This window comes from Schistocerca gregaria, chromosome 3, assembly GCF_023897955.1.
Source record: "Schistocerca gregaria isolate iqSchGreg1 chromosome 3, iqSchGreg1.2, whole genome shotgun sequence".
Classification (NCBI taxonomy): domain Eukaryota; kingdom Metazoa; phylum Arthropoda; class Insecta; order Orthoptera; family Acrididae; genus Schistocerca; species Schistocerca gregaria.
This window is the reverse complement of record NC_064922.1, coordinates 852,960,101-852,979,155: the sequence shown is the minus strand read 5'-3', so window position 1 is coordinate 852,979,155 and position 19,055 is coordinate 852,960,101. Positions and strand designations below refer to the sequence as shown.

Below are 19,055 nucleotides of genomic sequence, written 5' to 3'. Positions count from 1 at the left end.
TGATTGAGTACAAGCACATAATAATTTAAGACTGTGAAGTGGCATTTGTAAACTCTTAATGTCTTTTCGATGTATCATCAAGAACTCCAGTTTCAAAAATAAGTCGTGTTCGTTCATGCAAAATTTACTGGTACCATTTCTCGAGATATTTTGTTCACATTATATCGATAATTTATAAGTATATGTGATGTAAAGGTAATCGCAGAGGGAACATTTCTTTGACGCACGTTTTGGATTTATTTCTGGGTAATGGATCAGAATAATGTCTTGATGAACTAAAACGTACTGTCTTTTTTGACTGGTTCATAATTAGTATTGAAGTACTTATCGATTTATCCACCCCGTTATGATAAAGGTTATAAGGCACTCTGTCTAGCCAACCATTCTTAATGTTTTATCATTACATTTCTTATGACACTGATAGTATGGACTCAAACACTCAGAGCTTGCTATAAAAGAAATAGTGAAGACAGTAATAACCGCAGCCGACGAAGGTGTACAGTTTATATTTTCTTTAAGAAGAGTAGAATAATAGATATACTTTACAGGCAGGTGCATGTAGACTAAGTTGGCAACCATCGGTGTGAGGGAAAAGGGAGAGAAAGAGGAACGTGGGAAGGAACGCAAAATAAGCAAGAATTCGACGAAACTGATTGATGAACTAAATGAGAAACAAGCGAAACTGGAATAAGCCGCGAGTGTCTGCTTCGCCACATGTCAGATAGAAATGGCTATATATGTTAGTTTTTTAGAGAAAAATTATGAAGACGGCAGAAGGAAATGTTTTAGATATTTCTCAAATGAAAAGATCGTATGGCATTTATCGGCCGGTATATCCCCTTAGCGGCTCGGCCGCCCTATTGCAAGTCTTTTTAGTTGACGACACTTCGGTGATTTCTCAAATGAAACTAGTTGAAACATACTGAAATGCGTTGAAGACAGATTATCTTCTGAGGTGGACAGCTGCAGTGAAGAAGGAGTTTGCGAATGTTTTCCCCTTACAGTCTGATACAGCTACAATATTAGACGGCTGAAGCCTTATGTTGCGATTACGATAAGATGCAGGTACTTGATCTGCGATATGAGGTATTGAAGGCGTGTGCACACTGAGAAGCAGGTAATGTAGCTAGTGCGCAGTGGCCTATGGAAAATAGGAGGGTCCATCAAAAATTCGTTCTAGAAATTTCGTAGGTGGTTTTTCCGGAGATAACCGCAATTTTTCTTCAAGTATCTGAATTCAGATATTATATGCAATACACACACACACACACACACACACACACACGCACGCACACACACACACACACACACACACGCACGCGCGCGGCAGTTTTGCCTTCAGTTTACTTCGTAAGCAGATAACAATCGAGTGGTATCCTACACTTAACTGAATCTAATTCTACAACTGACAATATGTTTACGTTTTTCGCCGTATCGACAGTCATTGTCATTCCGTTTATCTAGATATCGCCACTGGTTTCCTGTTTTTCATTTGCTGGACATGTAACTTTATCAGAAGCCATGGTGAGATGGCAGTCTGTGCAACGGAGAAAAATCCTATAGAATTCTGGTCATCTACAACAACATATACACTTCTCAAGCCACAATACAGTACGTGGTGAAGGGTACTTCGTCCCAGTGAAAAGCAGATTTGTGTGCTACTTCATTCGGGTATTGAGTGAGGAAAGAATTACAGTCTACAAGGTACCTTAACATCTGTTATCTCGCTCTTGTAGTCACTATGCAAGACATACTGTGGTGGCAGTTGAATGACGGTACAGTCTTCCTCGGATACTGGTAGTATACTTTTACCCACTAGGGTTTCGAGAAAACTATGTCGCCTTTCTTCTAAATATACCCATTTAAGTTCGTTGATATTTTCTGTGACACTTTGTTAGAGACTGTAGCGATTATATCAGCTCGTGTCTGAATTCGTTGTGTCTGCTCCCATGCCTACTTGATAGGGAACCCAAACACTGGAACAGTATGCTAGAATTTGGCACAGTAGCGTCGTTCATGCCTTTTATTTTTATATATGTAATGCGCATTCCCAGAACCCTTCAAACAAATCCAAGTAGTCCATTCGCCTCCTATACTACTGCTGCTACTTTCATATCAGCTCTTCATGTTACTTCATGTTATTTCTACATATTAATATTTAGCCAAACTATGCCCGTAGGATAAAAGGTAATGCGGTCGATCTGTTCGGAGGAAGCTTTCCAAATAGATAGCCTCAGTCACATCATTCTGGCACACAAAAATTCCAGATAAGTCAAGGCAAGAAGGCTTATCCAAGAAACTTAGGAAACAAGACGTCCTGTTCTCCAGGATCTGTTTTGTTGCTTGGAAAGAATGACAGAGTTTACACAGTTTTACCTTCCTATTTGCCTCAGGCAAACGTTGTTTTGTAGACTAACACTTGATCTGAAGCTATTCATATCAGCCCATGCAAAACTGAGTGCACAGGACTTCCACTGATTGTCATTGTCAACGCAAAACCATGTTTCAACACATGTCTGTGTTATTGTAACCTATTAATATTGCATTCAACCAGTATTGTAATTTACGTTTACCATATCAGTTACTGTTAAAGAAGCTAAGCTGACTGTATAGCTTTACTGACTGAAGCCAGTAATTAAAGAAATGTATCAAACAGAGGAAAATCCGGTATGGAATGTAACAATATAATGAAAAGGATAGTTGCTACTCACCATATAATGTGCTGAGTCGCAGAATGGCACAACAGAAAGACTGTCAGCATTTGCCCAACAAGGCCTTTGTCAAAATTGGATAAAACACACACACACTCACTCTCAGCTGGAGTCAGACTGCGGGCAGTAGAGGATTTTGGGAAGGGATAAGGGGTGGGAGTGAGGAGGAGGGACATGGAGGGGGAGGGATGGCAGCTAGGTGCAGTCAGGAGGTTAGATGGAGGGCAGAGGAGAGAAGGGAGGTAGCTATCCCTGACTGCAGCTAGCTGCCCTACGCTCCACCTTGTCCTTGCATGCTTCCAGCAGCACTTTACCATCCCCCGCCTCTACCCTACTATCCCTCCCAACTACTTACCCGCACCTAGTTGCCTCTCCCATAATGCTCTGCTGCTTGCAGTCTGGCTCCAGCAGTCAGGGACTGTCTGTGTGTGTGTGTGTGTGTGTGTGTGTGTGTGATGCACAAACCTGTGTGCTATATAAGATGTAAGCTACACCTACTGAGTTTGCAAACGGTCGCAGGTTCGAATCCTGCCTCGGGCAGAGATGTGTGTGATGTCTTTAGGTTAGTTAGGCTTAAGTAGTTATAAGTTCTAGGGGACTGATGGCCTCAGAAGTTAAGTCCTGTAGTGCCCAGAGCCATTTGAACCATTTTGCAAACGATCATATTAACAGCTGCTGTCGGTCTGACTGATAATTTGGTAAATACACCTTCAAATTCAATAGTTTGTTACTAGATGGAGTAGCATATAAAAGAATCAGTCAAAACAGAACAAGATTGGCCACACACTGTCAAAGGAAATCTCATAAAATAAAGAAGGGGTTGAAAATGTAGCGTAGTGTGTATGTGTATGAAACCTTATGGGATTTAACTGCTAAGGTCATCAGTCCCTAAGCTTACACACTACTTAACCTAAATTATCCTAAGAACAAACACACACACACCTATGCCAGAGGGAGGACTCGAACCTCCGCCGGGACCAGCCGCAGAGTCTATGACTGCAGCGCCTGAGACCGCTCGGCTAATCCCGCGTGGCGTAACGTAGTGGATGTCACTTGCTACAATACTGACAATGTCAAGTAAAGAATATCTCTAACATGGAAATTATGTATTAATCCTGTGTTTATCTCTTCAGCAGTACTACCAAAAAAAAAATCTTTTCCTTCTTCCATGTTTTTGTGAAGTAGTGAAGATTTGGGAAGTTCTTGTAATTATGTTTCCCTCTCCTCTCTATTCTCTTAAATACTGAGCAACTGGAATATCTATCACTTTCTATAGATCTCTCAAGCATAGTTTTTAATGAGAGTTTTGCTTTTTTGTTTTCCTCTTCCGACAAAAACTTTATCTACACCTGTGTTACGCATAGACTGTGGTGCTACAACAATACAAATGCTGGAACAGTGCAGGTCGGCTGACGACCATCAACTGTAGCGCCCCCTCTGCTCCCCCCCCTCCCCCCCCCCCCTGAATCTTCGGAACAAGTGGCGGAATCAGCCACAGCTCACAGCGCACAGCGACAATGCGTTTTTGCGCCGGTGCAACATTATTTTGGGTAAGCCATACTGCGGCAGGGCCATACTTCAGTGGTGAGATGAAGTTACATATTGTTGTCCACAGAAATAGTTTGGAAGGACCAGCAACATAGATGGAATCTCCTCCCAAATTAATGAGCCACCGCGCCTAAGCAGATCTAACCCAGTCGATGCTTCCCTATCTGTCTCAGCATGAGGCGCCGCGCCTTGCGGTATGATGCACAACTAGTCCCATGGATTATTTTGCACAATAGATTGTAATGGTGTGGAACGAGACATTTTACATTCACATCACAAATTAATTTGTACATGTGGTTACATTCTGAGCATTTCTAAGTGGTTTTTTTTTTTTTTTTTTTTTTTTTTTTTTTTTTTTTTTTTTTTTGTCAGATACGAGTCACTAATTCATACGACCCCATTTTGACACATAACAGTAATACAAATTCTTTTTTTTTTAATACAGATTTGGGTTAGTAATTCTTACCAACCACCTTTATCAAATTACAGTAATAGAGATCCTTCTACGGAACAGAAGAAGTGTCAAAGAGAAACTTTCTGAATTTGTTTCAAAATTTTACTTCGCCATCTGTCATACTTTTATATTATGCGGTACACTGGCATGTCCACAATCTGTTGCGTAAAATGCCTGTGTAACACTTGTGAATAGCAGCCTTATGGACAAAAGTGGTCGTGGTGATAGATAAACGTACACAGCTGGAGCTGTGAATTGTACAAAGTATTAGTAACAGTTGTGAATATTCTGTGTCCAGTATGTATGAAATACTGGATTAAACAAAATAGAAAATCAGATTAAGTTTCTATGTCTACAAACATGATTTTTGAAGTGTCTCTGCTCGACTATTCTTGTTGCGAGACTAAAAAAAGTCGCAAGCGTGTCAATGTATGCTTCTCCATTTGCGGAGCTCCATTAGGGATATTGTATAATCTTTTGCATGAGAGGCTTACAGTCTCAAAACCTTCCTCAATATGACGGTCTTATATCTCAATAACAAATTTCTTATGTACCGTTTCTTCAAAAGGCCAAATATCAACGCCAGTTCCCATCAGATCGGTAAACTTAAGCACTACCGGGTTGGGCTAGCTCTTGGATGGGTGACCGTCTGGTCTGCCGAGTACTGTTGGCAAGCGAAATGCACTCAGCCCTTGTGGAACCAATTGAGGAGCTACTTGACTGAGAAGTAGCGGTTACAGTCACGAAAACTGACAACGACCGGGAGAATGGTGTTCTGCAACATACCCCCACCATATCTGCATCCAGTGACGCTTATATTCTGAGGATGGCACGGCGGTCAGTCGGTACCATTGGGCCTTCACGGCCTTTTCCGATTGAGTATTTCTTCAAAAGAGATGTGGATTATGTAATAAAATTCGCTAATCTGAAGTGTACGTGCAACTATGTTTAAATTATGATATTTATTGTATTTATTTAAAAAAATCTATCACGACGTTCTGCTTATCAATTTAAAATATTTTATCACGTATGATGTTCTGCTTATCAGTATGTAAGAAGCATGTAACACCTGTCACTCAAGACAGATGCTGATGTTGGCGCTCTTAGAAAGTTACAACAAATTTGCTACAAACACGAAGATCAAAAACTGCCAAATACACTCCTGGAAATGGAAAAAAGAACACATTGACACCGGTGTGTCAGACCCACCATACTTGCTCCGGACACTGCGAGAGGGCTGTACAAGCAATGATCACACGCACGGCACAGCGGACACACCAGGAACCGCGGTGTTGGCCGTCGAATGGCGCTAGCTGCGCAGCATTTGTGCACCGCCGCCGTCAGTGTCAGCCAGTTTGCCGTGGCATACGGAGCTCCATCGCAGTCTTTAACACTGGTAGCATGCCGCGACAGCGTGGACGTGAACCGTATGTGCAGTTGACGGACTTTGAGCGAGGGCGTATAGTGGGCATGCGGGAGGCCGGGTGGACGTACCGCCGAATTGCTCAACACGTGGGGCGTGAGGTCTCCACAGTACATCGATGTTGTCGCCATTGGTCGGCGGAAGGTGCACGTGCCTGTCGACCTGGGACCGGACCGCAGCGACGCACGGATGCACGCCAAGACCGTAGGATCCTACGCAGTGCAGTAGGGGACCGCACCGCCACTTCCCAGCAAATTAGGGACACTGTTGCTCCTGGGGTATCAGCGAGGACCATTCGCAACCGTCTCCATGAAGCTGGGCTACGGTCCCGCACATCGTTAGGCCGTCTTCCGCTCGCGCCCCAACATCGTGCAGCCCGCCTCCAGTGGCGTCGCGACAGGCGTGAATGGAGGGACGAATGGAGACGTGTCGTCGTCTTCAGCGATGAGAGTCGCTTCTGCCTTGGTGCCAATGATGGTCGTATGCGTGTTTGGCGCTGTGCAGGTGAGCTCCACAATCAGGACTGCATACGACCGAGGCACACAGGGCCAACACCCGGCATCATGGTGTGGGGAGCGATCTCCTACACTAGCCGTACACCTCTGAGATCGTCGAGGGGACACTGAATAGTGCACGGTACATCCAAACCGTCATCGAACCCATCGTTCTACCATTTCTAGTCCGGCAAGGGAACTTGCTGTTCCAACAGGACAATGCACGTCCGCATGTATCCCGTGCCACCCAACGTGCTCTAGAAGGTGTAAGTCAACTACCCTGGCCAACAAGATCTCCGGATCTGTCCCCCATTGAGCATGTTTGGGACTGGATGAAGCGTCGTCTCACGCGGTCTGCACTTCCAGCACGAACGCTGGTCCAACTGAGGCGCCAGGTGGAAATGGCATGGCAAGACGTTCCACAGGACTACATCCAGCATCTCTACGATCGTCTCCATGGGAGAATAGTAGCCTGCATTGCTGCGAAAGGTGGATATACACTGTACTAGTGCCGACATTGTGCATGCTCTGTTGCCTGTGTCTATGTGCCTGTGGTTCTGTCAGTGTGATCATGTGATGTATCTGACCCCAGGAATGTGTCAATAAAGTTTCCCCTTCCTGGGACAATGAATTCACGGTGTTCTTATTTCAATTTCCAGGAGTGTAGCTTAAAAAAGTTTCGCTAATTCGTAAAAATCTAGCAGATGTATCGTGTGACTCACGCGCTGCTTTGTAATTAACCTACAGAACTGATATATATCCTTATCTTCAGACAAGAAGATATGAAGATGAATTATGAGATATCAAATGCAATGCCTTATATATTGTTTTATTAAACGTGAAATTGCACATACTCTTACATGCAGATGTCCGATTGTGCTTTTGGTGTATTAGTTTACCATAAACGTGCTGCTATTCCTCTTGTAAGGTTTTTACATGCTTTGTTTTGCAGTCCTCATCCATCATCATATGTTTGACGGAGTTTACTAACCCATGGGTGCATCAGCTGTACTGCATCGATTATAACGTAGGTGAGTCCAATTTCTGCGTTTCGCTTTTAGATAGAGTTCTCTACTATGTGCTTTTAAACTGTGCATTTAGTGACATTTTGCTAGTGGATCTTCTTTCCAAAGCAAATTTTTAGATACCTGTAGCCTGCAGGCACCAAAACTTCTTTAAGACTGTGCCTCAGCACCGAATTACGATTTTGTTGCTTAGTTTGTAACATTTAAGACAATAGGTCATAATATGCACAGAAGTTGTATAAAGAAAACAAAAAATAATAATAAACCATTTTCTTATTGTGGTCTTCAGTCCAGAGATTGGCTTGATGCAGCTCTCCATGCTACTCTATCCTGTGCAAGCTTCTTCATCTCCAAGTAACTACTACAACCAACATCCTTCTGAATCTGCTTAGTGTATTCATCCCTCGGTCTCCCTCTACAATTTTTACCCTCCACGCTTCCCTCCAGTACTAAATTGGTGATCCCTTGATTCCTCAGAATGTGTCCTACCAACCGATCCCTTCTCTGAGTTAAGTTGTGCCCCAAGTTCCTTTTCTCCCCAATTCTATTCAGTACCTCCTCATTAGGTACGTCATCTACCCATCTAATCTTCAGCATTCTTCTGTAGCACCACATTTCGAGTGCTTCTTGTCTAAACTATTTATCGTTTCACTTCCAAACATGGCTACACTCCATACAAATACTTTCAGAAAAGACTTCCTGACTCTTAAATCTATACTCGATGTTAACAAATTTCTCTTCTTCAGAAACGCTTTCCTTGCCATTGCCAGTCTACATTTTATATCTTCTCTACTTCGACCATCATCAGTTATTTTGCTCCCCAAATAGCAAAAGTCCTTTACTACTTTAAGAGTCTCATTTCCTAATCTAATACCCTCAACATCATTCGATTTAATTCGACTACATTCCATTATCCTCGTTTTACTTTTGTTGATGTTCATCTTATATCCTCCTTTCAAGACACAGTCCATTCCATTCAACTGCTCTTCTAAGTCCTTTGCTGTCTCTGACAGAATTACAATGTCATCGTCGAACCTTAAAGTTTTTATTTGTTCCCCATGGATTTTAATTCCTACTCCAAATTTTTCTTTTGTTTCCTTTACTGCTTCTTTAATATACTGATTGAATAACATCGTGGATAGGTTGCAGCCCTGTCACATTCCCTTCCCAACCACCGCATCCCTTTCATGCCCATAAATCTTTATAAGTCTTGTTCCTCCTGCCACCGAACTTCACTAATTCGCACTATATCTAAGTTTAACCTTTCCATTTGCCTTTTTAAATTTTCTAACTTACTGCCCGATTAAGAGGTGTGACATTCCACGCTCTGATACGTAGAACGCCAGTTTTCTTTCTCCTGGTAACGACGTCCTCCTGAGTAGTCCTCTCCCAAAGATCTGAATGGGGGCGTATTTTACCTCCGGAATATTTTACCCAGGAGGGTACCATACAGTAAAGCTGCATGCCCTCGGGAAAAATTACGGCTGTACTTTCTCCTTGCTTTCAGCCGTCCACAGTACCAGCATGGCAAGGCCGTTTTGGTTAATGTTACAAGTCCAGATCAGTCAATAAACCATAAAAATATGAAATACCAGAATAAAAATAACACTGAAAAGTAATGACAAACACGATGTTTAACAATTTTTTTTCGATTTTTGATAATGAAAAGAGAAGGTATTTCACGTTAACCACCAGTAAGAACCATCCTAGCATGTCTGAAACTATTTGAAAAGAAAAGAGAGAGAAAGTGGAAAACTAAAACCAAGATGGCTGAACATGGGAAACAAGCTTACATCCTTTTTATACCGGCGGTGTTCTTACTTCCCTAAGCATATCTCTTCTTTAAAACTAATTAAAAAATCAAGCAAGGCAAATGTTCCCATACCTGATATTGTCTACTATATTACCTCCCCATGTCGCAGTTAGGCGCACATAAAATATTATTGCGCGGAATATGAGTTGAAAATATATTAACTGTGAAAAACTTTCTTCAAATTCTGTAAAAATTTATGAGTATGTATGCGGAGTGCTGACTTAATTTATTTATTTTTTGGTCACTGTGCCTTTTAAATTTTATGGAACTGATGGTTTTATGCACAGCTAGTTTGAGCCATACTTAACAAACAGAATGCAAAACGTTGTGCTACATAGTTCAGAAAATGTTGAAGAGTAGAAAATTTTAATGACTGTGGTGGAATCACAATGGGAGCTCAACAGGGTTCGATTTTGCAAGCACTCCTTTTCCTTATACTGTATACGAGCGTTCAAAAATTCGGTGCCCAAACTAACAGAATAATGACAGAGGCAGAAACTAACGTATTTTGTAGAGCAGCCACGTGTTGTAAGCGTATGATGTTGTAGTAATGTGTATGCAGGAGATTATTGTGTGTGACTAAGAACAAAATGGTGTTAAATGCTTTTTGTTGCTTTATCGTCATGATCACTATTCCATTAGAATAAGTGTTCAAAATGAACATCGTTCACTTCGATACAGAGCTGGTTTCGATGTAGCTGGGAGTGTGTATTCGCTGGAAAATGTGTGGTGTGTTATGTATTTGCGTGGCTGCTGCAAGAATTCTTCAACCAATTACGCCTCAAAAGTCAACGGGAGTAGACTACACCTCGACGTTCATGTAGCCTCATAGAAATAAGTGTAATGGCGTGAGGTCCGGGAATCTTGCAGTCGCATCGCACAGGTGCTTGTCCGCCGATCCACCGTTTGCCAAAAGTGCTATTTATTACTGGTCATACTAGTTCTGCAATGTGCGCTGGGGCCCCATCATGCTGAAACCACATCTTCCTACTGCCTTGTGCCACACAGTAAACAGTGTCTGTCCCACAGTTCGCTCTCAAAAATAGGTTGAAATGGCTATGAGCACTATGGGACTTAACATCTATGGTCATCAGTCCCCTAGAACTTAGAACTACGTAAACCTAACTAACCTAAGGACAACATACAACACCCAGCCATCACGAGGCAGAGAAAATCTCTGACCCCGCGGGAAGCGAGAACGCTACCGCACGACCACGAGATGCGGGCACAGTTCTCCTCATATTAACAGTTATTCCAGATATATAGACGGAAATACTTTTTTTTTACTACTACAACTAAATTCCACAGTCCCAGTAGCATACGGTGAACAGTAATTCTGATGGGCTGTGTGTACTTAGAAACCAATCAGTCTTGGACAGCTAGCGGCAGGTGACACTTAAAACTATTCTGTTCACATGACGCAAGCACGTTACAACACAGAAACTAATTACAGTACGAGTATGAAATATGCTAGCATTAATGTCAAGGACATACGGTAGAGAAATAATGCAGAATCAATTCAGTTCAAAATGGCTCTGAGCACTATGGGACTTAACTTCTAAGGTCATCAGTCCCCTAGCACTTAGAATTAATTAAACATAATTAACCTAAATACATCACAAACATCCATGCCCGAGGCAGGATTCGAACCTGCAAACGTAGCAATCAATTCAGTTGAAACACTTTTAATGTGCTGCTACGGTACATCGTACCATTACATACCGGTACCATTAATGCTACAAACGGGCACAATATGGTGCCCCTCAGTGTCCAGAAGTGTCTGAAAGCGCTGGATTGCATTTTGCACAGCAGAACAAAGCATGTCCGTAGTCATGCTGCCTACCTCTCTTGACATGCTGCGCTTCAGATCAGTACATGTGTGAATGTTCCCCTGGTACACCCTGTCTACATCTACGTCTACATCCATACTCCTCAAGCCACCTGACGGTGTGTGGCGGAGGGTACCCTGAGTACCTCTATCTGTTCTCCCTACTATTCCAGTCTCGTATTGTTCGCGGAAAGAAGGATTGTCGGTATGGTTCTGTGTGGGCTCTAATCTCTCTGATTTTATCCTCATGGTCTCTTCGCGAGATATACGTAGGAGGGAGCAATATACTGCTTGACTCTTCGGTGAAGGTATGTTCTCGAAACTTTAATAAAAGCCCGTACCGAGCTACTGAGCGTCTCTCCTGCAGAGTCTTCCACTGGAGTTTATCTATCATCTCCGTAACGCTTTCGCGATTACTAAATGATCCTGTAACGAAGCGCGCTGCTCTCCGTTGGATCTTCTCTATCTCTTGTATCAACCCTATCTGGTACGGATCCCACACTGCTGAGCAGTATTCAAGCAGTGGACGAACAAGCGTACTGTAACCCACTTCCTTTGTTTTCGGATTGCATTTCCTTAGGACTCTTCCAATGAATCTCAGTCTGGCATCTGCTTTACCGACGATCAACTTTATATGATAATTCCATTTTAAGTCACTCCTAATGCGTACTCCCAGATAATTTATGGAATTAACTGCTTCCAGTTGCTGACCTACTATTTTGTAGCTAAATGATAAGGGATCTATCTTTATATGTATTCGCAGCACATTACAGTTGTCTACATTGAGATTCAATTGCCATTCCCTGCACCATGCGTCAATTCGCTGCAGTCCTATGACACTCCCCTGCGGCACACCTGAAATCACTCTTACTTCGGAAGACTTCTCTCCATTGAGAATGACATGCTGCGTTCTGTTATCTAGGAGCTGCTCAATCCAATCACACAACTGGTCTGATAGTCCATATGCTCTTACTTTGTTCATTAAACGACTGTCGGAAACTGTATCGAACGCCTTGCGGAAGTCAAGAAACACGGCATCTGCCTGTGAACCTGTGTCTCTGGCCCTCTGAGTCTCGTGGACGAATAGCGCGAGCTGGGTTTCGCACGACCATCTTTTTCTAAACCCATGCTGATTCCTACAAAGTAGATTTCTAGTCTCCAGAAAAGTCATTATACTCGAACATAATACGTGTTCCAAAATTCTGCAACTGATCGACGTTAGAGATATAGATCTATAGTTCTGGACATCTGTTCGACGTCGCTTGTTGAAAACGTGGATGACCTGTGCCCTTTTCCAATCCTTTGGAACACTACGCTCTTCTAGAGACCTACGGTACACCGCTGCAAGAAGGGGGGCAAGTTCCTTCGCGTACTCTATGTAAAATCGAACTGGTATCCCGTCAGGACCAGCGGCCTTCCCTCTTTTGAGCGATTTTAATTGTTTCTCTGACCCTCTGTCGTCTATTTCGATATCTACCATTTTGTCAACTGTGCGACAATCTAGAGAAGGAAGTACAGTGCAGTCTTCCTCTGTGAAACAGCTTTGGAAGAAGACATTTAGTATTTCGGCCTTTAGTCTGTCATCCTCTGTTTCAGTACCATATTGGTCACAGAGTGTCTGGACATTTTGTTTTGATCCACCTACCGCTTTGACATAAGACCAAAATTTCTTAGGATTTTCGGCCAAGTCAGTACATAGAACTGTCCTTCAGGTAGTCCAACAACCAGAAATCACAGGGAGTGAGATCAGGTGATCGTGCCGGGCAAGCATTTGGAAACGATCGGCAGATAATTCGATCGTTTCCAAATGTCTTTTGGAGAAGCGGGTGAACTTCATGAGCAATGTGCAGTGGGGCCTCATCTTGCATGAAAACTGTTTTGTTCAATGCATCTCTCTCCTGTAGGGCTGTTATGACGTGGTGGCGAAGCATATCGCAGTAATGCTGGCCACTCACACTGCACGTCTTTGGTCCTTGGGTGCCAACCTGTTCAAAAAAGAATGGGCCACGGATGAATGTAGACATGAAGTCACACCATATGGTGACAAGTTCACCATTCAGAGGAACTTCATGGACAGTGACTGGAGGTCAAGATCCCCACACTTGGCAATTCCGTGTGTTAACCTCATCCGTAAGAGAAAAATGAGCTTTGTCTGTCCGTAGGATGGCGCAGAGTCAGCCCTCATCACCTTCAATCCTTGCGAGAAGGTGGAGAGTGAAGTCAACACGTCGTTGTGCATCCTGCGGTGCAAACTCCTGCACCTGGATCTTGTACAGGTGCCATTTGAGAATGGTTCGAAGCACTTTCCGTACAGTGGACCACGAACTGTTCTACTGTCGTTACACGGCACGCGCACTGCCTGACGATCGGGAATTGCGTGCAGCGTTGTCTGCCATAGCAACAGCGATTTCATTAACCACCTGTGGTGCAACCGGTCCTCGGACCCCTCCCAGAGCAACGCCCTAGATTCAGACTTCTTCATCATGCTCCGCACAGCAGGTGGAGACAGAGCCTTCCGTAATCCTTTCAGCCGGCGATATTCTCGAAGTGTAGCTACAGCATTACTTTTATTTTGATAATAGAGCTTCGCCAATAATGGCATCCTCCTTTTGCCTAAGCACATGATTTTACTCCATTCCGAAATCAGCCAAGTGCTCAACAAGAAAGTGAGCGTCATACGCGCTTAAATTGTGGAAGAAAATGGGTATGTACCTATAACTAGTACTTCAGATTGTACATATTGTGAGCTGTGCCATGGAACTTCCCCGTAAGATGACAGTGGACCCTATGAGGAGTTTCTGCTTTTCTCTCTAACGGCAGTCCACAAATTTGGAAATTTTTGGTAAGGTCGTATGGGGCCAAACTGCTGACGTCAACGGTCCCTAAGATTGCGCACTACTTAATCTAACTTAAACTAACTTATGCTAAGGACAAGACACACACCCATGCCTGGGGGAGTACTCGAACCTCCGACGGGAGGAGCAGTGCGGCAGCCCACAAATATGACAGTCAGACACGTTAGCGTATAAATTTTCATTCTCCTTCGATTTGGTCATGGGAACATTGTCACTGTAAAGTGTATTAACCTCCCATGAAAGTAAGTTTTTCGAACCCAGTGGTCAGGCAAACCGCAGAATTATCCCTGACATACGATTTTTAGTGGTTAAGGCTTGAATCATAGGATGACACAATTTGGTACACTGCTACATGTGGTACGTGTTTTGCTGTAAAGGTAGTATGTGTGGCTATAGGGTCACCTCTACAGCGTGTCACAGGAGAGTGGAGGCATTCAAAGTCGGCGTACACCACAAATGTGCATCACTCCTGATAGTGAGCATTTTCAAGCTTTTTGAATTTGTTTCCTCAGTAGGCATGATAACAAGTATTGGGTCCTTGGAACCGCAGTTTACTAGATGCTTTGCTAATGACTTGTTTGAGGAGGAGGCATTGAGGCACCTTACGCTAATATGCTCTTTGCCCTTATGTTTACTAATCTGGGAGGCGAGAAGACGGGGCATGTCTTTGATCCAAGCATAATGATAATTGCCTTTCTCCTTTTTTTTTCGTCGGAGAATAAAAGCATGTTTACTTGCATCTTACGCTCATTGGCAAATTTTGGGAAAGGGCGGTGGCCGACGACTATACCTGTATGCTGTTCTGCTCATCTGACTGCCTTTTTTCAGTCCATAAACATTAATCGATATTCCAGGATTTGGAGCCTCAGATTTAGGTATGCCCAGGATCTTCATAGGAAATTAGATACCATCAAATTTATAGCATTTACGAATGTCGAGGTATCTACCATATAAGGATGTGTGCTCTGGATTCTGTTTCATATTTCTTTTAAAACCAGGATTCACCAAGCAAAACAAGCCTGATTCTTTTCATTTTACACATTAATGCATGCTCTCTTATTAGCTATATCTTTAGGCAGCTCGATATAGCTGGACCCTCCATTTAGTGGATCATAGGCACGTATATGGATGCCCATGTCTAGTATTTGGCTGATTGCTTTAGCTGACAGCCTAACTTCCATCTCGGAAAACCAGGCCAGTGTAACACTAAAGGTGGACCCACGAAACCACTTGGTGATTGATATGCTCCATGTTATCAAGCCATTATCCCCCCAAAGATAATTAACACTTGTGTCTTCAAACTATGAGGCTTCTTTGGGAGGGGGGAGGGGGGGAGGAGAGTGTGACAGTTCGATGCACAGCATCGCACTGCGTTTACTGGCGGGATACCGTCAATTATTGACTACCTTGAGGAGCTACATTTTTATGACAGTAAAGCATGCTCTTAGAAATACAGTAGGGTCACGGTATTCTCCTGCTGAGTTCTCGATCCTTGTGAACGAGATTCACTTCTCAAAGACGCCTGCAAACGCCACGTATTCTAACTGAAATATGGTGTCACTGATCTGATGTCCTTCACAAAAGGACGGGAGAGAGAACTGTCGCTTTTCACATGATCTGTAATGGTGTCACTGATCTGATCTCCTTCACTGAAGGATTGGAGAGGGAACTGTAGCTAGTCAAGCTAGTCAGCCTCCATAGCTGAGTGGTGAGCATGGCAGAATGCCATGCAAGGGGCCAGGGTTCGATTCCTGGCAGGGTCAGAGATTTTCTCCGCTCGAGGACTGGGTGTTGTGTTGTCTTCATCATCATTTCATCCTCATCGGCACGCAAGTCGCTGAAGTGGCGTCAACTACAAAGATTTGCACCAGGCGACTGGTCTACTCAGCGGGAGGCCCTAGTCACACGATATTTCATTTCATCTCTATTATTAATAATACTACTGCTAACGGATAATGCTCTCCATCCTGTTGATGATGGAGTCCGTGAGGTATTGTGGGGTATGGTCCGTACCTTGCGAGATCGACGAGGACCAGAAGGTGGAGAGGAGGAGCCTGGCTGCTGCTGCTGCTGCCCTGATACACTTGGTGGGGGGAGGGTGGCCTATGTACTGAGGCATACCTCACCAGGCCTCGCTTCGGCAAAGCAGGCTTCACCACCCTGGTACCATCACCACGTCGTATTGCATGGGTGGTGGTGCTGGAGAGAAAGAATAACGAAAATTCAGTACTATGTTCTTGACATCGTCAGATGCTGCTGCTACAAGAAAAGTTAGAATACTGATAATTATTATTATTGTCTTCCAACAGAATGAGTACATGTATATAAATTACTTATTTCGCTCTGGTCCCATGACATCTTCCTCAGGTCATTCAACACAACTTCACACTGATGAAGGTCTCGCTCTGTCTCCTCCACCCACTGTAGTGTTTCATCCTCACCTGAATTGGAGAAGAACCATCTGCCCATCTCACTGATATCACCTACAACCATATATTATTTTTTAAATAATAAATGCATATACACGCAAGAAAAAGTAAGAGAAATTTTTTTTTAGAATATCCACATACAGGAGATCTGCGATGGCCCCTGCTTATTCTCAGCACATACGCCTCCCTGTTCGTCTCCATCTTCCAGGAAATGGTCTACAACAAAGAATACGCACCATATTACATATATGATGAAGTTTTTGTCAAACAGTAACATATTATGTATCACAGTAGTGCGAAGGACGAAAATGTACATACTACTTACGAAGTTCATACTTCTGCTATTGCTGGCTTTCAGCGGCCAGCTCACCAATTATATGTTGGTCATATACTGAAACAATAAGACGACGTGTATTCAATACTATGAAATTCTTGATAAAAAAGTTACAGTTATTTATATTGGTTTTCGAAAACATATACAACAGCAAAGACTGACTGACCACTGAATAACAGCAGAATATTATGTGTACAAAAAAAACGTATATACTACTTATGATGCGGTTGTTGTTGTTGCTGCTGCTGCTGCTGCTGCTGTTGATGCATCTCAGCATACATTTCATCCACAACTTGACGGATATATGCTGAAACAATATGACCAAATGTATTTAATACCACGAAATTCTTAGTGGAAGTGAAAGTTGCAGTTTTTGATGTGAATATCTGCTTATCACGTAATTCTCACTGCCTCGGGGATTTGCCATAAATGGCATTGCCACAGCTGCTATTACCATGCTTCATTTTTTCAAATAAAAACTAGTATCATGCACACAAGCAAGAAGGCGATCTGAGACACCGGCAAACTATGTCAGAATAAGGTTGGAGATGAAAGAGGTAGGGTTTATATAGACTCAAGCTCTGCCCATTAATTTGGCAGGTACCAAACATTCGGGGAGACCGTGGTCGAAATATCTGGACAGGTTGATTCATGCATGCACAAACAGAATGTAACCACTAGAGAGAGAGTGGAAGTGTTTTCCCACGTATCAGATATAGGAAGGATGCCGACTTTTGCTCTGGGGTCACTGGACTGTCCAGACGGCGATACATGAGGTGCTCTCTAGGTGGGTGAATAGTGAACTACTGCTCAGTATGTGTTTGGCTGCCTTTGCGTCCGTGCAGGTTACAGGCAACACGTGGAGGAGTGTGCTTGTGTTCTCATATGTCTCTGCATACAAAACTTCAGATATATGGCGAGTTTTATTGGAATTTAATTACTTGATTTGCTTGTGTCTGTCTGTACACATGGGAATAGATCATGTCACTCTTTGTCATGTGATCACCAGTCAGTAGCTCCCACCGATGTCGCTGGGGGGGGGGGGGGGAGCCTTGGGATCGGCCACTAGTTGTCTGTGAGTTTTGGCACAACACTTTGGACACTGGGAAGCAGATGTGTTGCCGCCATGGTCCCAGCAGAGTGTGGTAAGGTATTTTTTTTTTCTAGCGTCATGCATTTACTTGGAGCTGTTAGTGGGTGTGTGTTTTATAGAGTCTGTGGCATTCTTGTTAGGCTGCGGTTTATTCGCTATATGTTATTCCCACCACCAATCTGTAGCACTATAATCAGGGCAGAACATCATGTCTGATGTTTGTAGCACTGGAAAGCCAGTGTTTCCTCCCACCGCTTACCTGTTGGCACAGCCATGCAAAGGGTTGCTGTGACCAGACGCTTCTTTTGAGGATTAGCACGACCTCTGGTCTGTGCAGTGCACGAGCTGGCGCCGTGTGCATGGTAATACTGAGGCAGCTGGTGCGTGGGCGCCCAATGTACTGGTCGGCACATCTGCTCTGCGATCAGTGTGAAGAAGGGATTGAAAGATTTTGAACAGTGTAGTTAGTTTCAGTGAGTTATGTTGACATCGATTTTGTGACGGTATTCGTTACATGAGCAGAAAAAAAGCAATCTATTTAATTACTTCTTCTCAGTGTACTTTATAAGAGCTGCATCTTCCCAAATAGCAGAGAATGATGAGCTTTTTCCACCAAATAAAAGAGAGATCCAACCCCTGCAAATTGAATTTTATAAACAACTAATGTATCCTCTTCTATGTAATTGACTTTGATTTGAATTTCCTGTGATGAGATCCTTCTTCTCCTGCACAGACTGAGTCCTTTTCCTGCCAGTTACCATATGGGGGAGGGAAGTGTGAGTGGGGGATTTACCACAGGGGAGACGATAATTAATTGATTAATTTAATGAATTAGTATAAAAAATGTGCTTGTATCGGCGAGGGGGAAGTGAGATGGAGGGGGAGGGAGAGGGGGAGGGGCTTTGTTGCAAGGATGAACTATCCACAAGAGAAGAGGGAGGGGGGTCGTAAATCAATCAAGTATGCCCTTGAATGTATGCAACCTGGTATAACAAAATGCACTTATCCCTCCTTTGCCCCACTACTCTTCTGTCGATCTTGCCTGGTA

The 19,055-nt window shown here is 43.3% G+C and overlaps 1 protein-coding gene across 1 annotated transcript in view; it reads left to right on the top strand.

Annotated features, from left to right (window-relative positions):
* The window catches only part of LOC126354801 (uncharacterized), a 55,494-nt gene that overhangs the window by 315 nt on the left and 36,124 nt on the right, over window positions 1-19,055 (top strand). The window contains exon 2 of the mRNA XM_050004717.1: window positions 7,583-7,661. Coding sequence (XP_049860674.1) covers window positions 7,583-7,661 — 79 coding nt within the window. The remainder of the gene's footprint in view (window positions 1-7,582; window positions 7,662-19,055) is intronic.